The following is a 27797-nucleotide window of genomic DNA, read 5'->3' on the forward strand; positions in this document are numbered from 1 at the left end:
TTTTCCTGCATCAGCAATTTGAAGGATATTACATGGTAAGAGGAGTCTCTTCGTCAACACTCAAGGATTATTCATCGTCGAAGCCAGACAAGACGGAGGTGTTTTGATATCCATCGTTATTCCATCACTTGAAACTATTTCGTGAAGGTGAGTTGAGCTTATAGATTTTTTTCTACTTTTACAATTAATATCTGAGCGCTGGTTGATTGGAAGGGGTGAGCAAAGTCCACACTGCCTAAAAATCATTTAGTTTATGTTCAAACCATCTGATATGATTTCCGAATGCATGCTGTAGCTATTTTAAATCACTTTCATTAGGTACAACCTGCGAAGCGAATTTGACTCAAAGAAACAATATCCTGAGCACGGAATTGCGGGCACAAATTCGTACCAACCAAATTCGTGATTTCCGCCACTTCACGCTGGGGTCGAGCATCCCAGTAAATTGAAATTCATTTTAAATTGAGGTCCAATGGACACTGCCCACCTCAATGAAAAATGTCCGCTGGATACTAAATGAAAAGTGTCCACTGGACCCATCAAAAACGCCGTGGAATTTCTTTGACAGTCCAAAACACAAAAATTAATATTCCCATTGCTATCCACGCTGGCGCCGGACCAGGGGCCGTATTCTGTATTTCGTGGGTGCCGCACCGGTCGGTTTCCCTTTCAAGCCCACCGACTGGACATCAAACCGTACCGACAACGGATTCCGCACCGACGACGACACTTTCAGCGATTCTGTAAGGTCGTCGGTTTCAAACCAGTCGGTACGGTTCCCCTTCCTTCCCAAACAGGGAAAATCCGAATATATCCGAAGTTTGACGTGTCTCCACCAATGAAAGAAGGGTAAAAACAAGTGAAGACTCATTGGCACAGTTTGTTGTCGTCATTCTCAATCTTTTTATTTGCGGAAATTACGACTTATTGCTAGATTAAGATGAACAATATTGGATAACTTGTTAACAATGCTTATATAAAATGTGGTGGTAATGCTGTACCTACAGAATCGAAGGAAATATTACAACATCACAATAAAGTTTGTATGTGATGGAGATTGTTGTTGCTGGAATGAATTATTGAAACTATCCTTGAGATCGTAGTTTCTTTTTTTAAATATTGGTTCCGTGTATTGCTATTTATTCATGATTTGGTAATATAGTTGTCATTAAGTAAGTTCCGTCTAAATGTTATCAACGGAAGGTTATGCCATTGGCACCGTAGCAGACGAAATAGCATACCATGGAACGTGAACGTAGGATTCAAAAGCAAATGTAAATGTCATATTAGAGGAACAAGTTAGGAAATTGTTATAAAAATATGGAACTGGGGGTGTAATTAAAAGAAGTGTAATGACGAGGAAGTAAATAAATTGTGATTGGGTGAAATACATATGTATAAGTTGCGCATTCCAAGTGAGAGAAAATGATAATATTGCGGTAAACCTCATACTTATTAACAAATATCTTCTTTTATCGTCAAGGGAATCAATGGCTGACGATGAAATGAAATATAGTTGCCCGTTACAAATGAAAGAAACTGATACCGTTGTGGCAAACTTCATACTTAAATAAAAAGATCTTATTTCTATGCCGAGAGAAACGCCAAATTGATGATTGAGTGAAATAACAGTCGCCTATTCAGAGTGATATAAAGTGATAACATTGCGGCAAAACTCATATTTAATCAAAAATATCTTTTTTATGTCAAAGGAGCAAATAAATGATGATAGAGAGAAATAAAGCCTATTACAAGCGAGTGAAAGTGGTAACATAAATGAGAGAAAGTCATTATATGTTAGCAAACCTCATTTTTATTAACCATTATCTTATATTTCTGTCAAGGTAATTAATATAGATGATGACACAGTGAATTATAGAGGCGTATTCGAAGGGGCAGAAAAAGATAACATTGCAGAAAACCTCATTATTTACTCGGTGATGAGGTAAAAACAAAATAAAACGTACAATGCGCACCGGGGAGTTCATGAAACCCACTAGTCGGTGGCCGTACCGACACCTTTTTGCTGTCAGTACGGCTACCGACGATCTCCCGTCCTCACGTCGGTGCCGCACCGATTGGGTTCGTACAGAATCGCACCACTTCTTGCCTGGAGTCGGTGTGACGTCGCACCCGACGTATCGGTGCCGCACCGATCGGTTTGGAGTTACAGAATACGGCCCCAGGTTGGACTACATCCCGCGATCTTCGAATTATCTGGCTAGGATTTTACCTCACTCTCGGAGGTGCATTTACAAGTATTTACACATTTTATGAGCATTTATAAGTAAATGCCCAGGATGAATACACACTGAGTATTATGTAGTATTATGGATACCCCATTAGTTTATGTTTCCACATCTTGCTATGCTCAGTGTGAGAGGAGAGGGAGTAGAGATAGGGATGTGAAATTCATTTAATTTTGCCATTTATGAGCATTTCAATGCTCGCTGTCTGGTCATCGCGGAGGCAAATAGTTGTTGTTATAAGTCATTATCCCGAGCACTTTAAAAAAATAAAATGAAATCTCTCCTATTTGGGTGAATGACCCCATTATAAAGTGATTTGACCTTGCTTGCGCCTACGGACACATTGCGCGGGAAAGTGGGTCGGGATCGATATCTGTGCTTATCACGTGAGGCGCGTTAATGCGAGAATTCATTGAAATGCTCCCCACCGCGCCTCATTCCAATTGCAACGTTATAAATTCCATTAAATATATAACCTTCACCTTTTCGTGAATCCCGCAAATATCGACGCCTGGAAAAGAGGTCCGTGCGGCCTTTTCAGTTGGGGTTTCAAATATGTATTATAATTTAGGCACACAGCAATATCCTGGATAGGGGAATTTACACTGGTGGGACTAGAACCCGTGACCTTAGAATTATCTGGCTACGCTTATTACTTTGAGCAGCGAAAATCTCACTGAACACCCTCGAAGCTGCTAAATACCTATCAATGCAAGAATTTATTCCATTTGAGAACTCGCGAGCCTCCTTGATTAGTTAAAGGCCATGGTTTCATTGACTTTTTATACGCTTGCATCCTATGAGTCATAGGATAAAAAGAAATTATTTTAGATATACTGAAATTACAAATGAAAGTACAAATTAGATCTGGAAAATATTTATTCAAGTCCAAATTGGTGCACAGTTTCCATTCCAATTTTTAGCACACTATTTTCCAATTATTTATCTGGGATGGACGTAGTCTATATATTTACTTGATAGATTGCAGTTATTCTCTACAATACGAGTAGAGTCCACCCGTAGCCACCTGTCTCTCGGTGGCTACGGTCCACCGTAGGGAACGTCATCAAACGACTGACGTCATCCGTTACTGCACCGTACTGCCAGTTGATTTCGGAACGGTTTGGCAGCACTGGCAGTACTGCCAGTGAATTTCGGAACGCGCCCTAGATAGGAGTTTTACATCGTCTGAGATTGCCAATGCATGCATGAGGCACAGACTCCAGGGAAACATCTCTTAATAATCGCCTATTAAAACTGCCCATGGTCGGAAAGTTTCCTTCGTTTGGTAAGGTATTAATAATCCTTATTCAAGCCAAGCGCTACCTGCTAGCAGGGTACTCTACGCTACCGCCATGCTCGGCAGCATGCATCGGAGCGGTTCTCATAGCCTCGCAACAAGGCGGCCTCAGCCAGCGGCAGCCGGAACTAGAATGACGTCACACGGGCTTTTCCCACCATTCATACTTAGCCGTCGCGTTTTCACGCGCTAGAAAATTTTCACTTTTCCATTACTCGCGAAAAATAGATAACGGCATTTAAAAATATCAGAGCGTGATATAAGTACTTCAGGAGTAATAATCTTTCGATTTAGGCAATAAAAAAATATTAAGAAACCACCCTATTCGTTTTTACCTCGAACTATAAAGGACTTTAATAAACGCTATTGGTATTTTCCTTAGAGCACTTCCTTTTTATATGTAAATGGCTGGTGTCCTAACACCCCTTGCCTCACGCCTTTTAGGCGGTTTGCGACGTATTATGTAGATGTAGATGTAAAAGGGCAAGTTCGTATCATTTATAACACAGCTAATAGGTTCAGGAAAGTTTTATTCATCATAAATATTGCCAGTATTTTGCTACAGCGTATCATATAAAAATTATTAATCAGCAAAATGACACCACTTGCTCGTCTAATGCTCTTTCGGTTTCAGGAGGCCCACTTAGTAATTACATACATCAGAAGTCATGTAAATGCAGTCATGCAATATGGACCTCCATGTCCAATGTTGGACGTCACTGCTAAGTTGTTTAGCCAGCCCCTTGAATATTTGGCAGATATCGATACAACGTTAACTGGATTAACATGGATATTTTATGGATATCATCCGTTAACGTCAGCATAGTGTTGCCTGCATGTTGTTGGGATATTGATTGGTGTTTAGGCACCTCTTTTCCGACAAAAATGCTTGACAAACTTGTTACCTACCACTATATAGAAGAATAATAGGGTGGTTTCCTATTATTTTCTTATTGCCTAAATCGAAAGATTATTACTCTTGGAGCACGTATTTCACGCTTTTAGATTTTTAAAAGACGATATCTATTTTTAGCGATTAAATGAAAAGTGAAAAATTTCAAGCGCCCGAAAACGCGACAGCTAAGTATGAATGCTGGGAAAACGCCGTATGACGTCATTCTGGTTCCCGCTGTCGGCATGTGAGGTGACCTTGGGGCGAGGCTTTGAGCACTGATACGACGCAGGATGCTAGCAGGTAGCAGAGTACCATGCTAGCTGGTAGCGCTTGGCTCAAATAAGGATTATTAATACCTTATCAAACGAAGAAAACTTTCCGACCTTAGCCAGTTTTAATAAGTGATTATTAAGATATGTTTCCCTGAACTCTGTGCCTCATGCATGCATTGGTAACCTCAGAAGATGTAAAACTCCTATCTACTCGTATAGAAACTAGGTCCCTGTGACGTCACGTGGAGTGGCATCGCATGGCCACCAATCTGGCCTTTTTCAAATGCGGTTAAAATTGACCATTGCCATTTGTCTGAACTGGGATTTCTAAAACTTAATAATTTGTATATTATGACACAACTAATGGTGGGTAACGAATCACAATCAATGCCTTTCGTTTTTCTTTGATGAAGGAAACTACCCTATTTCCTCTACATATCCTCGAATGGCACTCCTCTAGTGATGCTCCTCAGCATTTATTACCATACCAACAATAGGATAATTATGGCTTTCAATCACACATAGCTTATATTGTATTTATAATGGCACTGAAGGCAATGCAGCTTTCCCAATCATGTACACTACAAATGGGCTGTTCAGCATGTGGGAAATGCCAGACAGAAAAGAAATCAGGCAATACTTTCCAAATCACTAAACTGCCTTTAGTCATTACAATCTTGCGAATTTCACTAAGGACTTCTTAGTTAGTGTCTCCTAAAAATGTGGATGAGATAGCCGAATTGTCATTGCCAACTGATTATCATTATTTTTTATAAACTTATAAAGTCTCTAGCTCTTTCTACTGGAAGGTATCAAGTAAAGAAATTTATGCATAGTAAAAATGCAGTAGCAGTTAATATTAACAACTAGCATAATAAAAAACCATAAATAAGAAGTGAGAAGGCATGAATTAATGGCTTAAGGCAATGTTTACATTGAAATGGTAACTTAAGTGCATTGGCACCATTCTCACACCAAATTAATATTAGCTTAGAATTAGGATATCAACACCAAATGTGACAAAAATGCACAAGTTTAAAAACTAATTTTTAATGATGGCACTTATAGCAAAGATTTTGAGACATTTTCAACATGATACACTCAAATAAGTGTTCAGTATTAGTTCCACCAGAATCTGAATAAAACCAAGTAAATCACAAAAATTACTCGAATAACACATTATATCATCACCCCTCTCATGTGGCTGGGAAAATATCATAACCATCATCCTTTTGATGATGATTATGATATTTTCTCTCCTCCAGAATGCTTTCTTAAATCCACGCCATATTTCTTCCACAGACAGTCGTATTGCACAAGTTGAATCTTATGACCCCTGCCTGATTTTTTCTTGCTCCTTCTGGTGCAGATGGAGCAAGTGACACGAACAAATCTCTAGATTAAAACCCATCTCTGTTAATCTTGCTGATTTTGAATTAAATATTAGGAGTGAACTGAAGGAAGCTGATGGACTTTGATTTCTAAAGAATGTACATACTTTTTGAATTAATATAGCCCACAATGTTTTTTCTTTGCCTTTTGAAGACTCAAAATTAAGCTAAACCTTTCACCCTGAACATCGGGTGGAGCTGACGGGAATTTCTATGCACAGAAGACCTGACGTTGGGTGTAGCTGTTGCGGATGTTTAAACGTAAATGACCAGACATTGGCTCTAGCCGACGTGAGAGAAAGGAAGTGACTGCTGCAGTAGCAATTGTCAAATGCATTCAGGCCTGGCCTGAGACCCAGCTTAGGGAGGCCCTTGGCCACTCCTCGGCAATAAAATCCAACCCTCCCACTCATTTATGGTCATCCTCACAGCAGGAATACGTTGGGAAGTGGTTATATTGTCAATAGTTTTTTCAATGATATATTTTGTTGCATACTAAAAATTTTTTATACTTTGAAACGAATTCGTCGATTTGCTCTGTGCATAATGAAATTTTTAAATGAAATTTTAGCATTAAGAATAATGGACTTATAGCCTTAATACCTTGCAGGGGCGCAGCTAGGAATTAAGGCTAAGGGGAGGTTTTAGGTGCAACTAATACTTACAGGTGTTGGGGTATTGCATACCTACCAGCGTAAGCAGGAGTTGCGGGGGCCCTCCTCCAGAAAATTTTGAAGAATAATGGTTCAAAATGGCGAGTTTTATGGCTTTCTGATGGATATTTGATAAATCCTAACACTATTCCATAATTAATACTGATCCAAATAAGTAAAATGGATTAAACTTAAAAATTTCTCTGAGCTCTGGGGGGGGTTATCCCCCAAAACCCCCCTTGCTGCACCACTGATACCTGGTATTCACTAACTTTGTTAATATTAATGCTAGAAACCCGTTTAAAATTCCACAATACATACAAACATGTCAGTATTTCTTTTAGATGAGTAAATTATTGAATATCAAATACAATATTTGGTTGAAGAAAACACTGGTATTACACCATAAGTTGACTGTGAATTCATAGTTTGTGTTAGTTATATTCATGCGTGTGATATGGTTAGAGAGAGGGTCTAGTCCAGTGGTCGGGGTAAAGGACGGGGTTGAGTTGAGTCCCAAATGTGAGGGACGAAAATAGGTACCAGGGTAAATCCACCCCAAAAAAGAGCTCCACACAGAGAGTTTTAAAATATTCTCATGCTACTCGCACCACGGAAAGCATTTCCCAATTGTAGGCACCAGAAGGCAAGAGTTAAGAAGGAAATGTATCAAAAATATGGGAAGAATCCCAACTAATGCATATAAAGTTAAATAATACAGGTACCAAAAAAAATTAAGGATGCAAATGAATACCTTCCCTTCAATGAAAATACAGGAATATCTATGACAAATAAAGGCTAAAAAGTGAATGACTATTGTTTTCAGTTATTGGAAAATTTCAAAGGCAAACACATGGATGCATTATAGGGTACTGCATACTACATCAGAGCACTCTTCTAAGTCATTACTACACCTGTATCAAGTCATACGTCAATCTCATCGTCAAATCGTCAGTCAAACCCCAAATTTTGAATGAATTCTAATACATATTTTGCTAAACATGCTGTGATAACCAGGATGTAATTAACTCCTTCACACTTATTTTGCTTCTATTTGATGAAAAATTATGCTCCTACTGATAACCAACAAGGATGTAAGTAGCAAACTTCTAGGATATGTTTAATGGCATGCAAATGAACACAACAAGCTTAAAACCCATCAGATTTGGAGATTACAGCAAGAATTTTCCTGAGTGACGATGGGCTTTAAGTGAATTGGCTCCTAAAGAAAAAAGGAGGAACTCCAAATCTAATTAGATCATGCCCTTTATCTTCATATTTATTCGTTTGGCACTCCCCACATTCCCAAGAGTAAATACTCAAAAATAGAAGAATGAGAAAATAATATTCTATTTTCTCATTCATCATCATCTTATATACGATACAAAAAAGGTTTTCTTATGTTTAATACAGGAAAATGAGGTCGCAACCCACGATCAAGAGCCTCTAAAATTGTTGAAAATTGCAAGGTAGCAGGCTTGCAGATCCTGTTGGTCATTTGATTGACTGCTTACTTTTAACGTGGTCTACAAAGTTAGGCAGACGCTCATGAAATATCTGTGTGGTAGTCTTCATGATCGGAGTTGAATACTGAGAGAAGAAGGAGTGATTTAATAATTAAAAGTGGTCATCTCATAAATGATACAGTCCAAAATGCTTAAATCCAAGCTTACCTCTGTGTTCTTCCGAAATAAAATCCAAGAAATTATTGGAAAGGAACATGTTTCACTAACCTAGGTCGACTTTCGATTAGTTATCGATACAGGCTGAAAAAAATAAATCGCTAAGTAATTTAAATAAGCCACGTAAACATTTCAATACTGAGAATAATGCCATATAAACTGCAGAGAAAAACTTTTCTGACGAAAGTTTCACACAAATATGGCGCGAATATGTTAGTGACCGGAAATCCCGAATATCCACCGGATGGGCACAGTCAATTGTTACATGCTAAATGGCGGCTGTCTCTAAAGGGTCTCTGAGTTTACTGCTGGAATACGACGATGAAGACAGCAGTGATGAAGAAGTTCCTGGTCCCAAAGTTTCAACAAAAAGAGTGTTGAAGAATGACGGTTCTGGTGTTGCTAGAAAGAACCTCAAAACATCAGAAAGCAATGGAAGGTGACGTAACCATTTTACTAATCATGTTAGAGTGACAATTTTTTCACTAAGGTTAATATTGGTCATTTTAATTAAATTTTCAGAGTAATTTTATCTTTATTATAGGCTTCCCCTTCCAGTGGGCATCAGCTCTCTCTTCTCTTCCTCCTCTCCTGCTCATGTCGACGATCCGAATCTTCATGATGGAAGGGTTCGTTCCTTTCCTCACGAAAGAGGGAACTGGAGCACATATGTTTTCGTCCCATGTAATTATTATGGTTATTACGCTTATTTGTTCTCTATCAGTTTCATTGTGTGTCTAATTGTTGTCAATTTATTGCAGATGTGCCATCACTTGTTATTAACTCTTTATCAGATGTCCTCGTTGCTTTGATGGAGCCTGAGGTTTTATTAAAGCGAGTTGAAGATTTACACGTTAGTGTTACGAGAACCGTAATATTAAGGCACCATTGGATTGATCCATTTGTAGATTCAGTCCAAAAATCTTTAATAGGTTTTCCAAGGTGAGGTGTATCTTTGTAATCGTAAATTCTTCTATTCTTTCATAAAATTGTCTCATAAAAATTATCGTTTTTTATAGTTTTAGTTTAGGTTTTGGAAATTTAGAAGTTTTTACAAACGAGGAGAAAACGAGAACTTTCATTGGGTTTACCGTCGATATTGGTGGTGACAAGCTTTCCAGGATAACCCAAGAAATGGATAAGTGCCTTGAAGATTTCAAACTTCCGCCATTTTATTCGGTAAGTGTTCCTTGTCCTTCGAGCGTGATAATTCCTGTGGTGTGGAACCTACTACTAGTGCCTTATTTTCCTGTTGTATTCACATGATGTGCATAAAATTCTGCTAACCTATCTCATCACCATCATTACTCGAATTTCTGATGAGTTTGGGTATCACCTTAGTTGTGAGAACCTTTTTTATGCCCTTTATGGTAGTAATGATAAATGATGTACCTATTTCATTCTACATGCTATTCTGTTGAAGCCTAAAAGGGCTGGCCAGTGTTTATTTGTTAGGGAATGTAGCACCACTTGTGTCATATAGTCTTTCATTGAATCTCTGTGATAAGTTTAAGAGCACTTAAATCTAATCTTGTCTCTCAGATATAAAACTGAAATTCCTCTTAAGGCCTGGTTACACGGTCCATTAACCCATATGAGTGAATGCCTAATTGCATAAATGGTTTTGGTGGACCAGAAGGAAAAATGTGCAATGGCATGAACCGAATTAGATTAATTTTGTGTTTATAAATTGAAACATTAACTTGTATGGGTTAATGTACCATGTCATTTAATTACCTGTCATTAATTATTCATAAGTTGTGGTGGAATACGGGTTAGTAAAATGATTTTTGTTTTCCCTTCTCCCTCTGTTAGGTTTTTTCTATTGTTTTGTTAGGCCATTAATGCATTTTTATTCTATATATTTGGGACAAGGGATCCATTTGGTGTGGTGACTCAAGTATTGATACGTCACCCTCAAATCCTGTTTATCTCCTCGTATGAAACCCTGACTGTGGCAGAAATAGGTACTTCAGGGCATTATTCTGTATTTCCAAATGAAAATGATGACATTTGGGAGGTTGTTGGATCTTAAAATGAATTGTCCAATGAGCCATTCAATGCTCAGGGCAATAAGTATGACGTTATGTAAATGAACTGTTCCGATGAAAGTGGGCACTTTAAGTGAACTGTTTCTGTACTATGTGCTATTAGTGGTCATTAATAGGGTAGTTTCCTTCATCAAAGAAAACGAAAGGCATTGATTGAAATTCGTTACCCACCATTAGTGTATTCATAATATACAAATTATTTGGTTTTAGAAACCCCAGTTTAGACAAATGTTAATGGTCAATTTTAACCTCATTTGAAAAAGGACAGATTGGCGCCCATGCGATGCCACTCCACGTGGCGTCACAGGGATCTAGATTCTATAAGAGTTGATTGGAGTTTTACATCGTCTGAGATTACCAATGCATGCATGAGGTACAGAGCTCAGGGAAACCTCTCTTAATAATCACCTATTAAAATTGCCTAAGATCGGAAAGTATTCGTTTGATAGGGTATTAATAATCCTAATTTAAGCCAAGCGCTACCTGCTAGCAGGGTACTCTACTCTGCCACCATGCTCGGCAGCAAGTAGCCTGCATCGTAGCGGCATCCATAGCCTCGCACCCAGGTGGCCTCGCACATCAGCAGCCAGACGTCACACCGGCTTTTCCCTTCATCCTAAGCCGCCGTGTTTTCGCATGCTCACTCGGCTAGAAACCCGAGAAATATTTATTAGTAAAGAAATGTTGTCATGGTAATCGTAGATTTTTAATGATACACTAGGCAGGTCACTATGATGTATGAATTTTTTGTTGGCCATAATATATGTCCTATGAAGTACCACCAGTAGGGGCCTACTTGGAAATCAATGTACCATATTGCATTGTTGAGAATAGTTTCCACATGTTGTGTTACCACATCGCTCATTACTGCTCATCTTTGATGTTGATGCTTATCTGCTCATTGCTCATTGCTTGTAGTGCTCAAATCTTTGATGTTGTTTTGTATTTTGTTGTTACTCTCCTCCTTACTGTTTTCATTTCTGACTCTCTGAATTTCATGACTTGGTTTTTCACTGTAAATTCATAATAATGGATTTATAGTGACTTTTGGATGTTTTCAAGGCATCACCTTTAGTAAGTTAAATTATTTTTTCGAAAAGTATTAAGGGCTGCTTGTTTCTTTTTTCACTTTGTTGCCAAATGAACAATGAAGTTGAAAAGATAATAAGGCATTTGAAGCTCTGATTAAGTAAAAGACATTATAATTTCAAGCGAGTGTTAATATTTGTTTTTAACAAGGGAATTATTATTGATTTTATGCAGTGAATATCCATTTTCCCATCTTTCTGTTAAATACATGAATCGATTTCTTCATTTGGGCCAGTTAAATTAGTTGCTGAGATTTCTTAATACAATCATCCAGTTTAATATTTTGAGAACCTCTGGTAGTACAGTAGCCATGGCTGTATATAGTTCCTATGATGATACCTTGTGTGTTATACAAGTAATTTTCAATTTAATTAGAAACTACATTCAAATCTCAACAATTGTTTTATAAAAAGTAAAGTGCTTGTATACCTTTGAGAGTGCTGTTGTGTTATTGTTTTAGGACCAAAATTTTGGTTTATTTCTTGAAATTATGAATTTTTTTCCTCTTTATAATTTACCTGCATTGTTTCAAGGCCTTGCATTTGTATGTATGGTTAGTGATTACTTCTTGGGCTTCTTGCTTTTCTTGGAAGCCCATGAAATGTTCACCTTCAGGCTGTATTTGTGAAGCATCAAATCCACCATACATTCATGGTCATTCATAATAAGTGCTCATAAATATTTCCTGAGGCTTTTGAAGTACTATTTAATAGTATATACTTGTGTTAGTTAGTTATTTAACTTTTATTCATTGAATGGAATTTGACATCTTTGCTCATTTTTTCTCAAACTTTGCAGAATCCTGCATTCCACTTGAGTATTGTATGGTGCCTTGGTGACAAAACGAAGGAAATCAAAGAAAGAATGCCAAGTGTCGAACTAGTCCATCAACAATTTCTGAAAGCTCACCCATCTGAGTGGCATACAGAAATTAATCAGGTAGATTGCAAATGTGGAAATAAACTGTATTCTTTTCCTCTTGTACAAGATGTTTGACTCACTTTTCACATCTAGGCCAATGTGTGCAAGATTGTATATTTTGCTTTTTTATTTAAATCAAAATCTTTGAAATAAACGTGCATCTGTTTTGTGCTGTGTGAAATTATGATGAATGGTATTCTATAATTTATAAATGTTCATGAGTCTCCCATAATCAAATAGTTCGGAATAATATTTTGCTCAATTGCAATGTTTCACAGAAACTACTGAAAGAGAACAGCTTTTTGTATTAGCCTATCATGTTGCCTTTTTTTAATAACATGATGAGTCATATTATGGTTAATAATCTGTTGCTAATGGATATTGTTATGCAATTAAGGCTTAAATGATTTTCAGTGCTTAAAATTGATAGGATTTACTTTAACCCTTTCACTGCTGTGGACGTACCTAGTACGTCCGCACGGCAGACTGCGGTGGACGTACTTTTTCTTCCTCCCTATCATGCGGTCAGCACTTTCGCTGAAGCACTTCGAAGGGACCCACTAATCCGCGACCCTATCCTCGACGAACTCACCCTCGCAGGACCGTCTCATCGGCCCTACCAGCGGGGGCCCTACCTCCGGAAAAGTGATCGCTCTGACTGAAATTTGAAAATCAATCAATCAATCCGATCATCACAAAATGATTGTTTTCATCGTACTCCTGCCAATCAAGCAATCAAGTACGTCTTTGAACCGTATTTCTGCGATGAAAAATAACGATTTTATTAACTTTGATATAACGGCCGTTTTCCGGTGGTCCGCAGCCACATTTTGTTGCAAAGTTAACAAAAACGTTATTTTCTATCGCAGAGACACGGTTCAAAGACGTACTTGATTGCTTGATTGGCAGGAAAGCGATGAGAACAACCATATCGTGATTATCGGATTTATTGATTGATTTTCAAATTGCAGTCAGAGCGGTCACTTTTCCGGAGGTAGGGACCCCGCTGGTAGGGCCGATGAGACGGTCCTGCGAGGGTGTGTTCGTCGAGGATAGGGTCGCGGATTAGTGACCCTTCGGAGGGTGTACCACACCCATCCTGGAAGTACCTGCTCCATGGGCCCAGGAAACGCATTTTAACATTTTCGCCGCATGTGTGGAGAAGGTTTTCGGAGATTGAACAGCAGCGAAAGGGTTAATGTTGAGTCCTCATTTGTTGTAAAAATTCTAGTATGTGGGGGAATGTTAAGGTGATGTTGAAAAGAATTTGCACCTTCCTTTGTCCTTTGAAGTGCTCGTTGATTTTGAAGATAAGACCTTATGGGTTTCAGTTTTGCATTAATAATTCAAATTTTTATATTGTGTGAGTTAGGTAACTGTCATTGGAATCCAGTAGATTTTACACCACTGTTTGATATTCATGTTGGTCAAGTCACTTTTTTAATTGGCAGCTGTCACTTGAAAGGACTTTAAGAGTGTCTACATAGAATATCATCCATTTTATTTCCTTACAATCAACCTTATCTAGTAAAATTATGATGAATCATGGTTTGAAAGGCTTAGTAATGCCATTAATTGTGAGATTTTGTCTCCTTTTTAAAAACACTCATGCTTATTTTTATTCCTACAACATCTTTGATCAGCTTGTCTGCGACATAGAAATAGAAAGGTAAAGTGTGGACAGAAATTCTACAAGAATGATAATAATGTGACAAATTTCTGTAACGTAATTAGAACTCTAGGTCAATTTAATAAATTTATTTTTATATAACCATATTGTATCTTCTTTTCACTTCATATCATAAGCTACACAATTCTTTCTTAGGGATGTAGAAGGCATAGACATTACGAATATAAATCAATATAACTCATAAGTTCATGGTGTCTAGTTCTATGAATCATATATTGAATCTTTATAAAAGAGGGTGGTCAATGTATTCAATTTTAATGATGTAAAGAAGTTAGGTATTCTTTAAAAATTTGTAGCAAAATCATTGGCTTTGAATTCACACAATTACTATTTTCCTCCTGACATGCATTGGAATATTTTATTTAGTGGAAACATGACTACATCTTCCTCTTAATATTGCATTTTTTGTCTTAGAACTTGTATGTAAACTTTTTCATCGCTCTGGATTAGGATGAACCTGTGCTTTGAAGTATTACAATATTCTGGAATCAGTGGTTCACTGTGACTAGGTAGTTTAATCTTTAATGCTACCTTTTATATTTGAAAAAGTATATTCAAGTTAACTCATGAGAAAATTTCATATTTAACCATATTAACCTCAAGTTCCTGTTCCATCTCTTGGAGTTGTGGTGCTGGTGTAGTGCGAGACAGTGGTGGGGATCAGTCGTGCATGAACTCAAGCAGGGTGAGGTTGGCAGTGCCATGCTCTCTCATTGGTGTTTCTATTATTTAAGGTTGTTTCACTGCGGGTGTAATCTTTGTTTTGTGGAATCCAGAGATCTGAATTGCAGTGCATTAAAGTTATCTGTATAGAGTCCACAATCTTTCATAATGGAAGATTGCCCAAAACAGTTCCACATACCTCATGAAAACTAAAGATGGTATGAATCTAGTCTCTATAACCAACATGGTAGTACAATGCTCAAAATTATTAATTACCATAGGAACTGGATTACATAATTACTTTCAAGGTCTAATTGTTAGATTCTAATTTTCATCACTTTTACGAAAACCACTTCTCCTTCTAAATTTTATAATTTTGGTGTCAGCATCCAAAGAGTCAAAATATGTACAATGGAGATTGATGCCTTTTGTGTAGTGCACGAGGTCTCACCAATTCCATTTTTGTTCACTTTATACTCTGGTCATGAACATGAACTATCTATGATTACAGACAATCAAAGATCAGATTTGTGCGTAATTTCTACTTGATACCAACCTTTTGAATTTTCCAATTAAATTTGATCAGATCTTCGGGAACTGAGGATATTTGTAATTTTAAATCGGTACATAAAATGCTAGTATTGCATTGCAACTGTCTTTTCCAGCTGTACATATCTGATTGCTTGTTCATGTAAAATTTTTTTACCATTTCACTCCCATCAGGTGGTACTGTGACCAGCTGAACACTGTTTATTTATTAGATTGGAAAGGTGTAAAAATATCCACTGGTATATTGCAAGCAGTGAAGTGGTGAAAATAACTTCAGTGACGATAGAAATTTCTTTTCTTTTCAATATTAAATGTACATACAACTTAACTTGGTGCTGTTGTGCTTCACTATTTTCACACTTTAGTCCACTATTATCTCATCAATAAATAAGTTGGTAAATCTTCACAAACAATTGATTTCTGTGAGAAATGACACATTCAGTGTGTTCTTTGGTGTTTTTCCCAGCCTTAATGCTGGATAAAATTAGTAGATACTGTCTTGTATCTGGAGATCTATCACATTTAGTTTCAATGGGCACCTATGCCCTCCATCACAGATTCTCACAAGCTGCACAAGTGCACACGATAGCTTTTCACAGCTGGCTGTCCCAAATTTTTGACAAGGAGGCACTTCAAACAAACCCCTCACTGCTGATGTCCACGTTCAAACAAACCCCTCACTGCTGATGTCCACGTGTCCATTTAACGCCTTTAAGTCTGAGTTGGTATGAAGGTTTCCACCATAATTTACTTTTGGATCCTCATCCAGGATTTTTCTAAATCGTGGAAATTCCCTGAAGGATTCACTCTCTCTATGCATTGGTGAAGATGCTTTCTCTGACAGTTTTTCTGAGCTGCTCTCCCGAGGGGGCACATAGAACCACCACGCGAGGAAGAAGAATATGAGAGCAACAGCTTTGGCTGAAAATGCCACTGCCACCATGTACCTGTAAGTATGTATGCATATTGGATTAATTAGATGAAAGAATTTTTGTTCACAAAGTTCAAAGCAGGTGTTAGGGCCTTTTTAAAAATCTCATTCATAGTTTATTTTCCTTGAAATGGATCATTCATGTAACAAATCAGTAATGGCTCTCAAGTCAAGAATTGTAGGTATCTCAGCTTCATTCAGATGGCTTTCTAAAAATTATAATACCTTTCATTTTATGAGCAACAAAATTCTAGAAAATTAACTGACAGCTATATGGTACATTAATTGAATTGTATAATATTATAATTTAAACCATATTTTTCTTATGTAACCCAGCCTTAATTTTGCCTATTTTTAATGATAATATTATTTTATTATCATAGTGATTAATTTATTATTATTATAAATTAATAAAATTAGATAGCAATTAATTATAATAAGAAAATTTAACATGACCTGAAAATAATGAAGATTTCTCAACCTTTGCAATGACAGTAAATCTTTAAAAAATAAACTAAATTATATTACTTCGGGCAATAAACCTCATAACCCACTTGTTTATCACATTAATACATATATCTTGAGAATGTTTAAATAATTAAGTACCTATGTCACTGTAGGGGTTCAAATAGTTTGTGCTGAGGTGCACAAATAAATGTGTGTGAAACATCAGCAAGAGTATTGATTTTATTAGTAACCTATTCTTAAAATAACAACAATGATTATCTTACCAGCCCGAATAGGATTAATATTTCCCAAAGGTGGATGCACCTACTTCATTTTGACCAAAAAAGCCTCCACTAATTTCTTTCCATAGTGCTAACAGGGTTGAGATAGTGTCTCGCTCTTGTATCAACCCTACCTCATTCAAAACTCTCATCATTTCTAAAGGTACATGTCTCATATTAAATACTTATAATAAGAGCAGACAAGCGATTATAACCTAAGGTTCCTGATTTCACATACGTAAGTAGAAGTCATATCATGCATAATTATTTTATCTTTGAAGAAATCAGGGGTGCAGCCAGGAATTAAGGCTGGGGGGGTTTAGGTGCAACTAATACCAGGGTGTGTGGGGGTATAGTATACCCACCAGGATAATCGGTAGGTGCAAGATTAATAAATTGTGGAATTTTAAAATAAACGGTTCAAAATGGTGAGTTTTACCGCTTTCTGAGGGATATTTTATTAATCCTTACACTATTCTATTAGTAATAGCAATCCTATTAAGTAAAATGAATTAGGTATATTTAAATATTTCTCTGAGCTCTGGGGGGGGGTTGTAACCCCCAAAACCCCCCCCTCGCTGCGCCACTGGAAGAAATTACATTTTTCCACAGCCTTATGGCATAATATCATCATCCTAAGAAGACATAATTCTATATAATCAGGCTAATTTTTTTCTTCTAATAAGAAACTTGTAATTAAAAATATTGAAATAGTCCTGCAAAAGTGATTTCTGCATTAAGTTATCTACCCTACAGATGGACCAAGCATAAATTTGCAGATGCGTGTAGTTAGGAGTCAAGGGTATTATGTCTTGAACACTATCCTACTGACCTGCTCATTAGGAAATTGTCGTATTTTCTGCAGGCTCCATGCTGTGTGGCTTCATTGCAGTCTGTTATCTTCTGCCACAAGAGGCAGGATGAATCTATGAATGCTCCAAATAGTAAAGGTGCTGGTATGGTACCAAGAATTCTCACTATCAACCATTGAAATCCCAAGGCAAATGATCGCTGACTGGACTTCACGCACCTGTTGGGAAATTGTAGATGTAAAAATGTAGATATGTAGTACCTTTGACCTATGTGCATAGTATGTAATTTCTCGAGGCTAGTTTCTAACCTGAGGGTGGCTGATAGAGCAGGCATGGTGGATAGGAAGGTGAATACCATCACAAAAAAGACCAGGACTATGAATGGCCAAAATATATTGCATGAAGTATGACAGAGCTGGTTGACTGCCACATAGTCAGCATTTGGTAATTCATCCTCAATGCCATCAGGGAACTTTACTTTCAAAGGATCCCCTTGAGGTGTAATACAGTCACATGACTTGTATGCCTGAAAGAAAAAGAGATCATTCCAAGTTAATAATAGTGCAAATTTTTTATTCGACCGAACAAATTGAATTTTTGATTGTCATTGTAATAAATTGCATCAATATACATTTGGAAAATACTTGAGTAATGGACAATGAAAAATAATGTTGTTGGAAATGTTGGGGTTATTACTTTTGTCAATAATATTACCTAATATCAAAAGCATTAAGTATGGATTTGTAGGGAATTTTTGAGGATAAGTCATTGATTAGAATAAGAAATAAAGGAGGCCCAAGGACTGAGCCTAGTGTAACTTCTGAATTCAGTTTGAGAGATAATGAAAGATTATTATTGATAGAAACACACTGAGATCGATTAGTGAGATATGATTCAAATAGTTGAAGTTCTAGTACATTGAAACCATTATATTGGAGTTTTTGAAGAAGAATAGAATGAGCGACAGTTGAATGCTTTTGATACATCATAGGCAGTCATTGCTATGAAGGACTTCATTTGAAAAGCATTCAGAATGAGATCAATTACTGATGAAACAGCTGAGGTGGCAGAGGAGTCTTTAGAAAAGCCAAATTGTGAATGAGAAAATAAGTTGCGATCTTGAAATTGTTCATATGCCTTAATCTGAATGGCCATTTCATAGAATTTTCCAATCACTGGAGTTATGGTAATTGATCTATAGTTGGAAGGTAAGAATATCGCCTTTTTTATCAATAAATATGTATTGTTTTTGTGGCGCCCCTATGCGAGTCTCCAGGAGACGGTTTAAGGGCTTGCCAATAGAGGGACGAGGAGCGTAAGGGGTGCGAAAAAGAACAGTTAGTCTTACAAGGAGAGGACTGGCAAGAAGGTCATGCATGCATGCCACCTGAGTGTTACAATATTATATATTGGCTATGTTACAGTGTTGTGTGAACTTATTTTTTTTGGAGTCAATAAACTCCCGTTATATTATATCGCTGTTTGGAGTCTGGTTTTTTCTTAATCACCCGTACTTCGGGTCTTACAGTTTCTTTATATTTTCAGTGCACCTATAGAGATGCTTGATTGAAAGCAACAGTTCAAGATAAGTGTCAGAGGTGTACATAAATATTGTTAACAAAGTCTTAATTACATCAACTAATGATGTAAAAGGTAGGTCAGTGTCCCCTCTTGAATAATCAATTTCCTTTTGATGGCCTAGCTAGATGCCTCATTTAGGCTGGGAATATTCATCAAGAGATCCCAATAAATTTGTGATTTGACTAAATTATCATGTTGTTGCAGATCAATTTGAGTTGCTGCCATGCACCATCATCCTCCATGCATCCAGTATTAATATAATTTCGACCCCGCTGAATTACGTGATCTTATTTCAGAGACCACAGATGATTCACATGACCAAAAATATAGAAAATCAACAAGTCTACTGATAGGAAAAGAAAGACAGAAGGAGTAACAGAATAAATCATCAGCTGAAGATATATTTTAGCGGTGAAAAAATTTTCATTTTTTAAATTTTTACCACAAAACTTGACTGAATGTAGTTTCAACCTTATAACTCATTGTCAGACACTTTCAAAGATACACCTTATCAGGAATGACAACTTAATTTTTTTATCTCTTAACTCACTTTTAATCCTTTAATTGATTCCTCTTGTTTGCATCCTGCATAACAAGGTGAGTAGTACATATTACCATCTGCTCCACATATGGGGTAGTAGTCATTTTCTTTGCATCCACAATCCATATTACAGCTGTTTGGTAAAGTGATGTTGTCCAGAGAGCTGGAGAGAAAAAGAGGCAGTTCTTTGTATGCAGTTTTTACTCAAGAAAAACGTTGGGGACAAAATGAAATTGTCTTGTAACCCTGGAAGGCAGTATTATGCCAAATAAATCCTTTGGCATTTCTGAATAGACTGAATTGACTACTAATAAAAATCCATCCAGGGAAGAAAACCAAGTACATATATGAATGCAGTTTTGTTTCAGGTTTGGGTTAGAGTTTACTTTCAAGATTCTGCCCATCATATTATTTCAGTAATTAAAATAATAATGTGAAAGGGAGTACTAGTTGTATTTATCATCCTTTAATGTAATATTAAATTTATTTTTGATTAGTTCCAAGATAATTGGTCCTAAAGATGGGCATAAAAAGCAAAAGTTTGCTAATGAAGAGATAATTAAATTTTTTTCTTGTATCATCAAGCCTTCAGAAGCATCAAGATTTTACAAAGTTGTAGCTTTAAAATAAGCCATCAATTATGGCTCTACCACAATTTGTAGGTGAAATAGAAAGAATTAGATGATTCCAAGCATTTTTTGCATAGTGCATAAACATTAAAATGTGCATTAAATAAAAAAAATATTTCTCGGAGTCATGGTGTATTTAGTTTGAGGTCAATGTAGACACACAGAAGTTTTTTGGAAAATGATTTTATAACTTCACAAGTGTATGCATATGCCCAGTTGTTATCTATGTAAAACTTCAGTTCCATTTTTATTCCAGACCACGAGTCCTCACCAAATTCTTATTTTTTTTCTCAATCTGAATGAGTTAGGGCCCCCTCGCACTGGCAACATTTATACAGCAACTAGTTAGTTGCTCTGAGGAAGTCCCAATGAAAAACACGGCATTGACTGTGGCCTTGCGCATGGGCAACTAAAAAGTTGCCCGTGTGGGAGGCCACAGTTAATACCGCGTGTTTCATTCAAACTTCTACAAAACAACTAAATACATAGTTGCTTTATAAAAGTTGCCAGTGCATGGGGGTGCTAAGAGCAAATATACTCAAAAATCTTTTATGGTATACTAAGATGACATCAGGCTGGAACCAGAAAAGATTTTTAAAATCTTTTACTTATATACATAGCTTAGTAAAATATTAGCTAACTAAAATAAGAAATTAAAAGTTACCAACTGTTGTTCTAAAGTTGAGGAATTGTACGGAGCAGTGACTCCAGCCAATGGCGAATTCGGGCAGTTGAGGAAAAATCCACATGTGAACAGTAAGCCAAATGTTGTGAATAAAATGCAGGCCTTTATTATCCCGGAACATTTAAGATTGAAGTGCTTCACTAGGTAGCCACCGAGGAATGTAGCCCCACCACCAGCTGGAACTGTGACCAGTCCTGCAACAAATAATAGCCTCAAAATTAGGGGGGGACTATATTCAGAGGGGACTATACTCTGAGGAATACGGTAATTTCCATAAAATGCATTTTTTATTTTTTTAAAGTATATAAAATGCTATATAGTATTTTAAATACCCCTCAGCCTGTATTTTGCTCAACCCTAGTATTGCAACATTATCATCCAGACGTTGGTTGCAATAAAGTCTCATACCCAATACAATATGTTTGAGGGAGAAGGTATAATATAGATTCAGGATTGATAACTAATAAGCTAGCATAATACCTCTAATTTTAAGGATAAAAATTCAGATTGAGTTGGATAATGTACGAAAGAGAACAACTTATGGTTTCATGCCCCTATTCAATTCTATCCTACAACAAATGTGTATAATAGTTGAGGGAACAGAAATAGGCAATCAGAGCTATAGTATGACATAGGAATAAAAGAAATGGTGCCTGTATAGTTATCTACCTTTGTGTTAAATATAGCCAAAGCAAACTTTTATCCAGTTCTAAGAAAGTAATTAATCTGCAGGTTATGATCATGACATGACAAACCTCCAATGATTTTCGTTAAGCTCTATTAAAAAAAAAATGACAGGGCAATTCTATTCCCTCTAAATATTTGGTACAATTAGAAATGTTGCCTCTGTAACATTTTCATGCAAACAATATAGCCTAGCAAAGATAATAGGAAGCAAAACTATGCATACATTAGTGGTGTACACTTAAAAAAAAGAAGTAAGGGTGGAATGTAGAAAGATAAGAAATGTCGCTCCTACAATTTATGAGCAAGGAAGGACATTATTTTCTCTATCACTAAGATAACAGACAAATGGAATTAAATCATTATCTAGGTGATATGTACTTAATAAATTTAGCTTAAAGGTGGAGTAAAATACATCGTATAATTTTGAAAATTAAATATGTACATACATATTTATTTGATATCACATTCACTCCCTCAGTTCTCATGGCATTGCATCTTGCAGAAAAAAGGTATTCCACTGTGGTATGAGGGTTTTCTTTTAATTTCGTGAGTGATATTTTCCTGCATTCACTTTGCAAGGGAAAGGTTAAGAACCCATGCAATGCCAACTGGAAAAAGTGATGGGAGCTAAAAAGTTGCTACATCTCCTTATCAATTAGATGGAAGTACTTTTAGATTGTTTATTATTACCATAGGAATGATTACGTTTTATTGCTATTGAAAGATTTAATTGAATCAAATTCATAAGCTGTTTTGGTATTTCTTAGTGCCTAGTCATTACATTTTTGAGAATATAATTTTTTAAATTTCTTAGCACCATGATTTCTCACCCATCAAAAGTGATGCACTGCTAGCATTGATGCCAAGCTGGTTTTCAATAATCTTTGGAAGAAAGGCTGCAAAACCAGCGATGAAGAGGCCTTCAACTGCTCCAGCAAGAGTGAGGAAAGAAAATGTGGGGTTGGCAATTAAAGATCGAAATGCAGCAGGCAGGCCTCTGACATTTCCAGTGGCCAGTGCAGTGGTTCCCCCAATCGCATCATCACCTCCAGCGTGAGCTTCACAGACCTTTTGTGCCTGGATTGCCTTTGCCCCTGTTAAAGAAAACAAATAAGACATTTGAGAATCACAAGTTGAAAAAATTATGTGAGGTCATGAAAAGTGGGCACTATTACATAAATATAGGTATAAATTGAATAACCTAGTGAATTCTACTAACACTTCAGAAGACACTTAACCAGAACTTTGCTTTGGGGGAGCTTAGGTTGCCTATTTTCAGTGGCATAACAAGGGGGGGGCTCTGTAGGGTCCGGACCCTTCCCTCCCTCCCCCCACCCACGAAATATAAAAGCACACTAACCTACTTAATATTGCAAAAGAAAACCAAATATTGAAAAATCATGAATTTACAAAAGATTTTCAGAAAAATGAAGTTTTTTTTTAATTATGAAAAGTGTTAAAATTAGTGTAAAACCCTCTACTTTAGTACCTTGTTTTTCAAAAATTTTCCTCCCTGGTTTTGGACCCCCCCACCCAAAAAAATTCCTGGATTGCCAATGCCCATTGTGATACTTTGTTGACTGGAATGTATTGTCAAATCAGCTGCTATATGTTTTGTGGGCATAATGCAAAAAGTTAAATTCATTGTTGATTATTGGAAGATGCTGTGAAAATTACCTAGGATAAAGAATAGGTTCCTCACGACTAGTAATCTACTCTCTCAATCCTCCCATGCATTCTGTTGACTGGGTGTGAGAGAAGTAGATTAATAGAGCTACAACGCTAATAAATATCAACCACTATTTAAATGTTTATGTTGAAACTCTATGCAACTATGCCGGTAAATATCAACTGATTTCCTCGGTGTTTAATATCAAACTAAAAAATAATCAACTAACCACACAATATTTTTTTGTGGCCTTTGGCCAATGAAATGATTTCACCAAATTATATGATATTCCACTAATCCATCCTTAAATGGGGGCATCCTCCCGTGGGCCATAGGGAAAATGATAAGGAGGAGATTACAAGGGCCTTTTACCTTTTCTGCTCCTTCCATCAGAAAAAAGGCTCTGAATTCCCTGGCTGTTTTTAACAGATAGAGTGGATGATTTGTGGTCTAGCTATCACAGCTCAAGGGTTAAGAACTAATAGCAGATTGATTCAAATTTCATTAATTTCCATTCATACATCTTCCATTGGACATTTCTACTAATCAGCCACCATTAATATCAGCCCACAGCTTTAATGAAATTAAAGCGTTATTTGAAAGCTGTTTTACGGAAATCACAGACTTATCAATAGCTTTCTTTTACAATAAAAAATGGTAAATTTCTACCAAATAAAAATGAGTTATTTACCTTACGTTAATCCATATCAAGATAAAAAAATTCTAAGAAGTGCTTCTAAAAGAGATTTTTTGTGAACAGAATGGCTTGTTTGCCTATTATACTCGTACATCTCACGGTTACCACATTTTTAGATATCGTAGTTTCACACCAGGTTTAGTATATGATTTTTCCTCAATAATATGATGTATCTCAACTTTTGTGCTTCAAAAAATATAACCAAGGAGGCTCAGAACACCAATGCATGCTTAAAACAAACAACACATTTCAATAAAAAATTATGTACTTGCAAAAAATTACAGAACTGATTTACTTCACAGACAACATAATGCAGGCATTGTGTCATGGATTAGAATCATAATTGCACAGATGAAGAATACACTTTTAAAAGGCATGTCTTAATCAATGCGTAGTTACTAGTAATCATTCCATGCAAAAGAATGTTTTTTAAAAAGTAATTTGGTGATTATACACACTGTAAATCAAAGCTATTTAGAACTCCACCAAATGTATAGCATGACCTCTAAAGAGTGCATACTCATTTATCTTAGTGATTAACATGATATATTATGATTGTGGCTACTATACATGCACTGCTACTCACCTGGCAAAGATGGTGGGAATGCCAACAGAGGAATAGCTATGACAACACAGATCATGGCTGAGAGGACAAATCCAATCCACCATGCTCCAACCCACAATCCGCTCTCAGGAGTGATTCCTATTCTGAATAAAAAAAAAAAAACAAATTCATAAATAAATATATAAATTAGGTATGCCTCAGGTATGCATTCGATTATCAATTATGTAAAATAGGTTCCTCCCCTTCAAAACTGAAAAACTGTTATAGATTTCAATACCAATAACTTCAGAAAAGTTGATGAGAGGTGAACAAAATTAATCATTACCTAACGGCCAAATTAATTCACTACTATTCTATTTTTTACTACTATGTATTACCTACTACATATTTCTATTTTTACTTACTACTATTTCTATTTTTTAGTTTAAATAAATATTTAAATAGGTATGTAATAAGAAAATAATAATTTAATGATCACAATAACTGAATAATTTTGCAAATTTGTGAAAAATTACTTTAAATAAATTAGCACAACAAATCCAAATAATGGAATTCATTGAAACCAAGAAATTGTTGGTTTGGATTGCCTTCTCATGCAGCAACACAAAATTTACACTTATATATGAGTGCTAGAAGCCGAGTACAGGCACCTTAAAAAACAAACAATCCCTTCAGCCATGTAGCAAGAGCTTTCTATGAACTTATTTGCTTTCCAAGGGGTATAAAATTACTTCTCAGTCACGCTTCTATGCCCAATGTGGTAAGGATCACAGAGGCAATGGTTCATTTCTTTTTAAATATTTGAAATTTAAAAAAAAAGATATGAGCACTTACTCTGCTACATCAACGCTGAAAATATCAGTATGAATATTTAAAAGTTGACCCCCTACTATGAAGCCAGCAGCAGGTCCTAATATAGCAGTAGCATAAAATATTCCTGGAATAAAAAAATGAGAATAATTTTAAAATATTGAATTCATTGTGACAGCCAAAAGTTGAAAATCAATTGATTTTGAATCTCACCAGCACAATATCAGCAGTCATAGAGATCCAATTTGATTTTAATATTCTTTTTGTTTTCCACTTTTAAATTTTTAAACATGTGAATTTAAATTTGAAATTGCCAGGAGGATTGCTTCAGTGGTAAGTTTAATCTTATTCCATTCACAGTTGAGACCCTTGGAAGGATTTGCATCTTCAGACTTTGATTATTGGTAACTATTATAATTTTCTCACTCCTGGGATAAATTTAATTTTTTCAAAAGAAATTTTGTTAAGAAAGGTGAAAAGTGTCCAAATGAATGAATAAAGAAGTGAATTCAAAAGATACTGTGAGAGATTTCCATTACATTTCTAATCACAGAAGACATGAATAAAAAGAAACCTTTTCATAGAGGGAGAATTATCGGATATTTTTTGCGATAACGTTGCATTTCAGGGACCTGAGCACTCCTCAGTCCTCATTTATCTATATTTTGTTACTTAAAATCAACCCGGAGTGAATAAGTGAGACCATGTAAGGACATATTGTACAAACTTCATGGAATATAGGAATAATTGCATCAAATAAATAATTGTTTACACTCCAAGTGATGACCTCCATGATTTCAATTAGTACTATATTTAAACACTTGACATTTAGTGCAACCTAGAAGCGGATCCAGAAGTAACTTTGGGGGAACTTCCTAGGAGTATAGGCAACAATCAATACTTATCACATCGAGTGTAGGCAATAAGCAATACTCGTAAAACGTTTATAAGTCCTCTGTATAGCATATTTTGTATTTTTTTAAATTGAAATTTTTTTTCTGAAGAGGTTTCGAACGGTGAATGTTTTCATCCTTGTGATCGTGGATGACACTAATTTTCATAATATTAAATTAGTGGCTTTCAAAGACTCATTCTTATTGATTTGGGCTGAATTTCCCCATCCCCATCACTTGAACAAATACTGTGGCACCCCAGGAGGCGATAATTGTGAGGAAGAGGCAATCACAGAAGATGAGAAGGGAAAAAAATCTCATGGCCCCCAAATCCTAAATCCGACTTTGCCTTCATGGTAGGATTAACATACGTTCAGAGATAGGATTGACGTACAGAAGACAATGCTATTTCATCTAATATAAATGAAAAGAAGCCTCTATGTGGAGGGAGAATAATGGTATATTTTTAGTAATATGATAATAATGTTGCATTTAAAGGAACTGAGTACTCATCAGTCCTCATTTTTAACACATCTATGCTCATTCCGAATTTATTAACAAAGTTACCACAAAGCTATTTGTAATTTTACCCAAATCACAGGTGCCTGCCTGTGCTTTTCACCACTATACTCACCCAAGTACACCGAAGACATCTTCTTGGTCACGCACTCATCAATGAATGTCACTCCAAGGGTGTAGAGCGGGGAAGAGCCGACTCCGTGAAGTATCTGACCGAGGAAAAAGATCCAGAACCAAAGGGACAGGTGGGAGAACTTGGAGGGCGTGAGGGGGTCGCGGGAGGAGCAGAGGTCGCCTTGGCCGGTGGTGGCGTTGCCTCCCACGGCGCAGACGAAGGTGCTGACGCCGTTGGCCTCTGCGTCCAATGCCTCGATGGAGAGGCCCGCGAAGTATTGGGGAGCGGAGAACACGAGGGAGCCGATGCCCAGGATGAGGATGCCGCCGCCGAGCCACGCCGGCTTGGAGGCGGTGAGGCGGCCGCCAAGGAAGGACACGGGCAGCAGGCACACGAAGGAGGCCACGTCGTACCCACCCACTATGATGCCCGTCGCCCACGACTGCAGTCCGAAGCGCCGCTCGATCGTCGACACGGAGGCGTTCAAGAAACCGTTCACCACCATTCCTGCTCAAAAGGTGTGCAAAAAA

The 27797-nt window shown here is 36.7% G+C and overlaps 3 protein-coding genes across 5 annotated transcripts in view; 1 reads left to right on the forward strand and 2 right to left on the reverse strand.

Moving 5' to 3' along the window:
- LOC124153571 overlaps window positions 1-8595 on the reverse strand; it is a 51149-nt gene extending 42554 nt beyond the window's left edge. The window contains exon 1 of the mRNA XM_046526833.1: window positions 8434-8595. The gene's annotated coding sequence lies outside the window, so the exon portion shown is untranslated. The remainder of the gene's footprint in view (window positions 1-8433) is intronic.
- Window positions 8596-8689: 94 nt separating this feature from the next.
- On the forward strand, window positions 8690-12687 carry LOC124153569 (U6 snRNA phosphodiesterase). Its single transcript, XM_046526832.1, has 5 exons — window positions 8690-8881; window positions 8987-9126; window positions 9204-9384; window positions 9462-9621; window positions 12381-12687. Exons 1-5 carry the CDS (start codon window positions 8715-8717, stop codon window positions 12576-12578), a joined length of 846 nt encoding a protein of 281 aa, XP_046382788.1. The 5' UTR covers window positions 8690-8714; the 3' UTR covers window positions 12579-12687.
- A 2762-nt stretch (window positions 12688-15449) lies between these two features.
- Window positions 15450-27797, reverse strand: part of LOC124153568 (solute carrier organic anion transporter family member 4A1) — a 65506-nt gene continuing 53158 nt past the window's right edge. For all 3 annotated transcript variants that reach the window (XM_046526829.1, XM_046526830.1, XM_046526831.1), the window contains 9 exons: window positions 27268-27774; window positions 25765-25867; window positions 24952-25073; window positions 22830-23093; window positions 21296-21506; window positions 20008-20161; window positions 18185-18402; window positions 17897-18094; window positions 15450-16352 (listed from right to left, as the gene is read on the reverse strand). In XM_046526829.1, the coding sequence (XP_046382785.1) occupies window positions 16070-16352; window positions 17897-18094; window positions 18185-18402; window positions 20008-20161; window positions 21296-21506; window positions 22830-23093; window positions 24952-25073; window positions 25765-25867; window positions 27268-27774 (2060 nt within the window). In that variant the 3' untranslated portion in view covers window positions 15450-16069. The remainder of the gene's footprint in view (window positions 16353-17896; window positions 18095-18184; window positions 18403-20007; window positions 20162-21295; window positions 21507-22829; window positions 23094-24951; window positions 25074-25764; window positions 25868-27267; window positions 27775-27797) is intronic.

Source organism: Ischnura elegans, chromosome 2 (genome assembly GCF_921293095.1).
Source record: "Ischnura elegans chromosome 2, ioIscEleg1.1, whole genome shotgun sequence".
NCBI classification, from domain to species: Eukaryota; Metazoa; Arthropoda; class Insecta; order Odonata; family Coenagrionidae; genus Ischnura; species Ischnura elegans.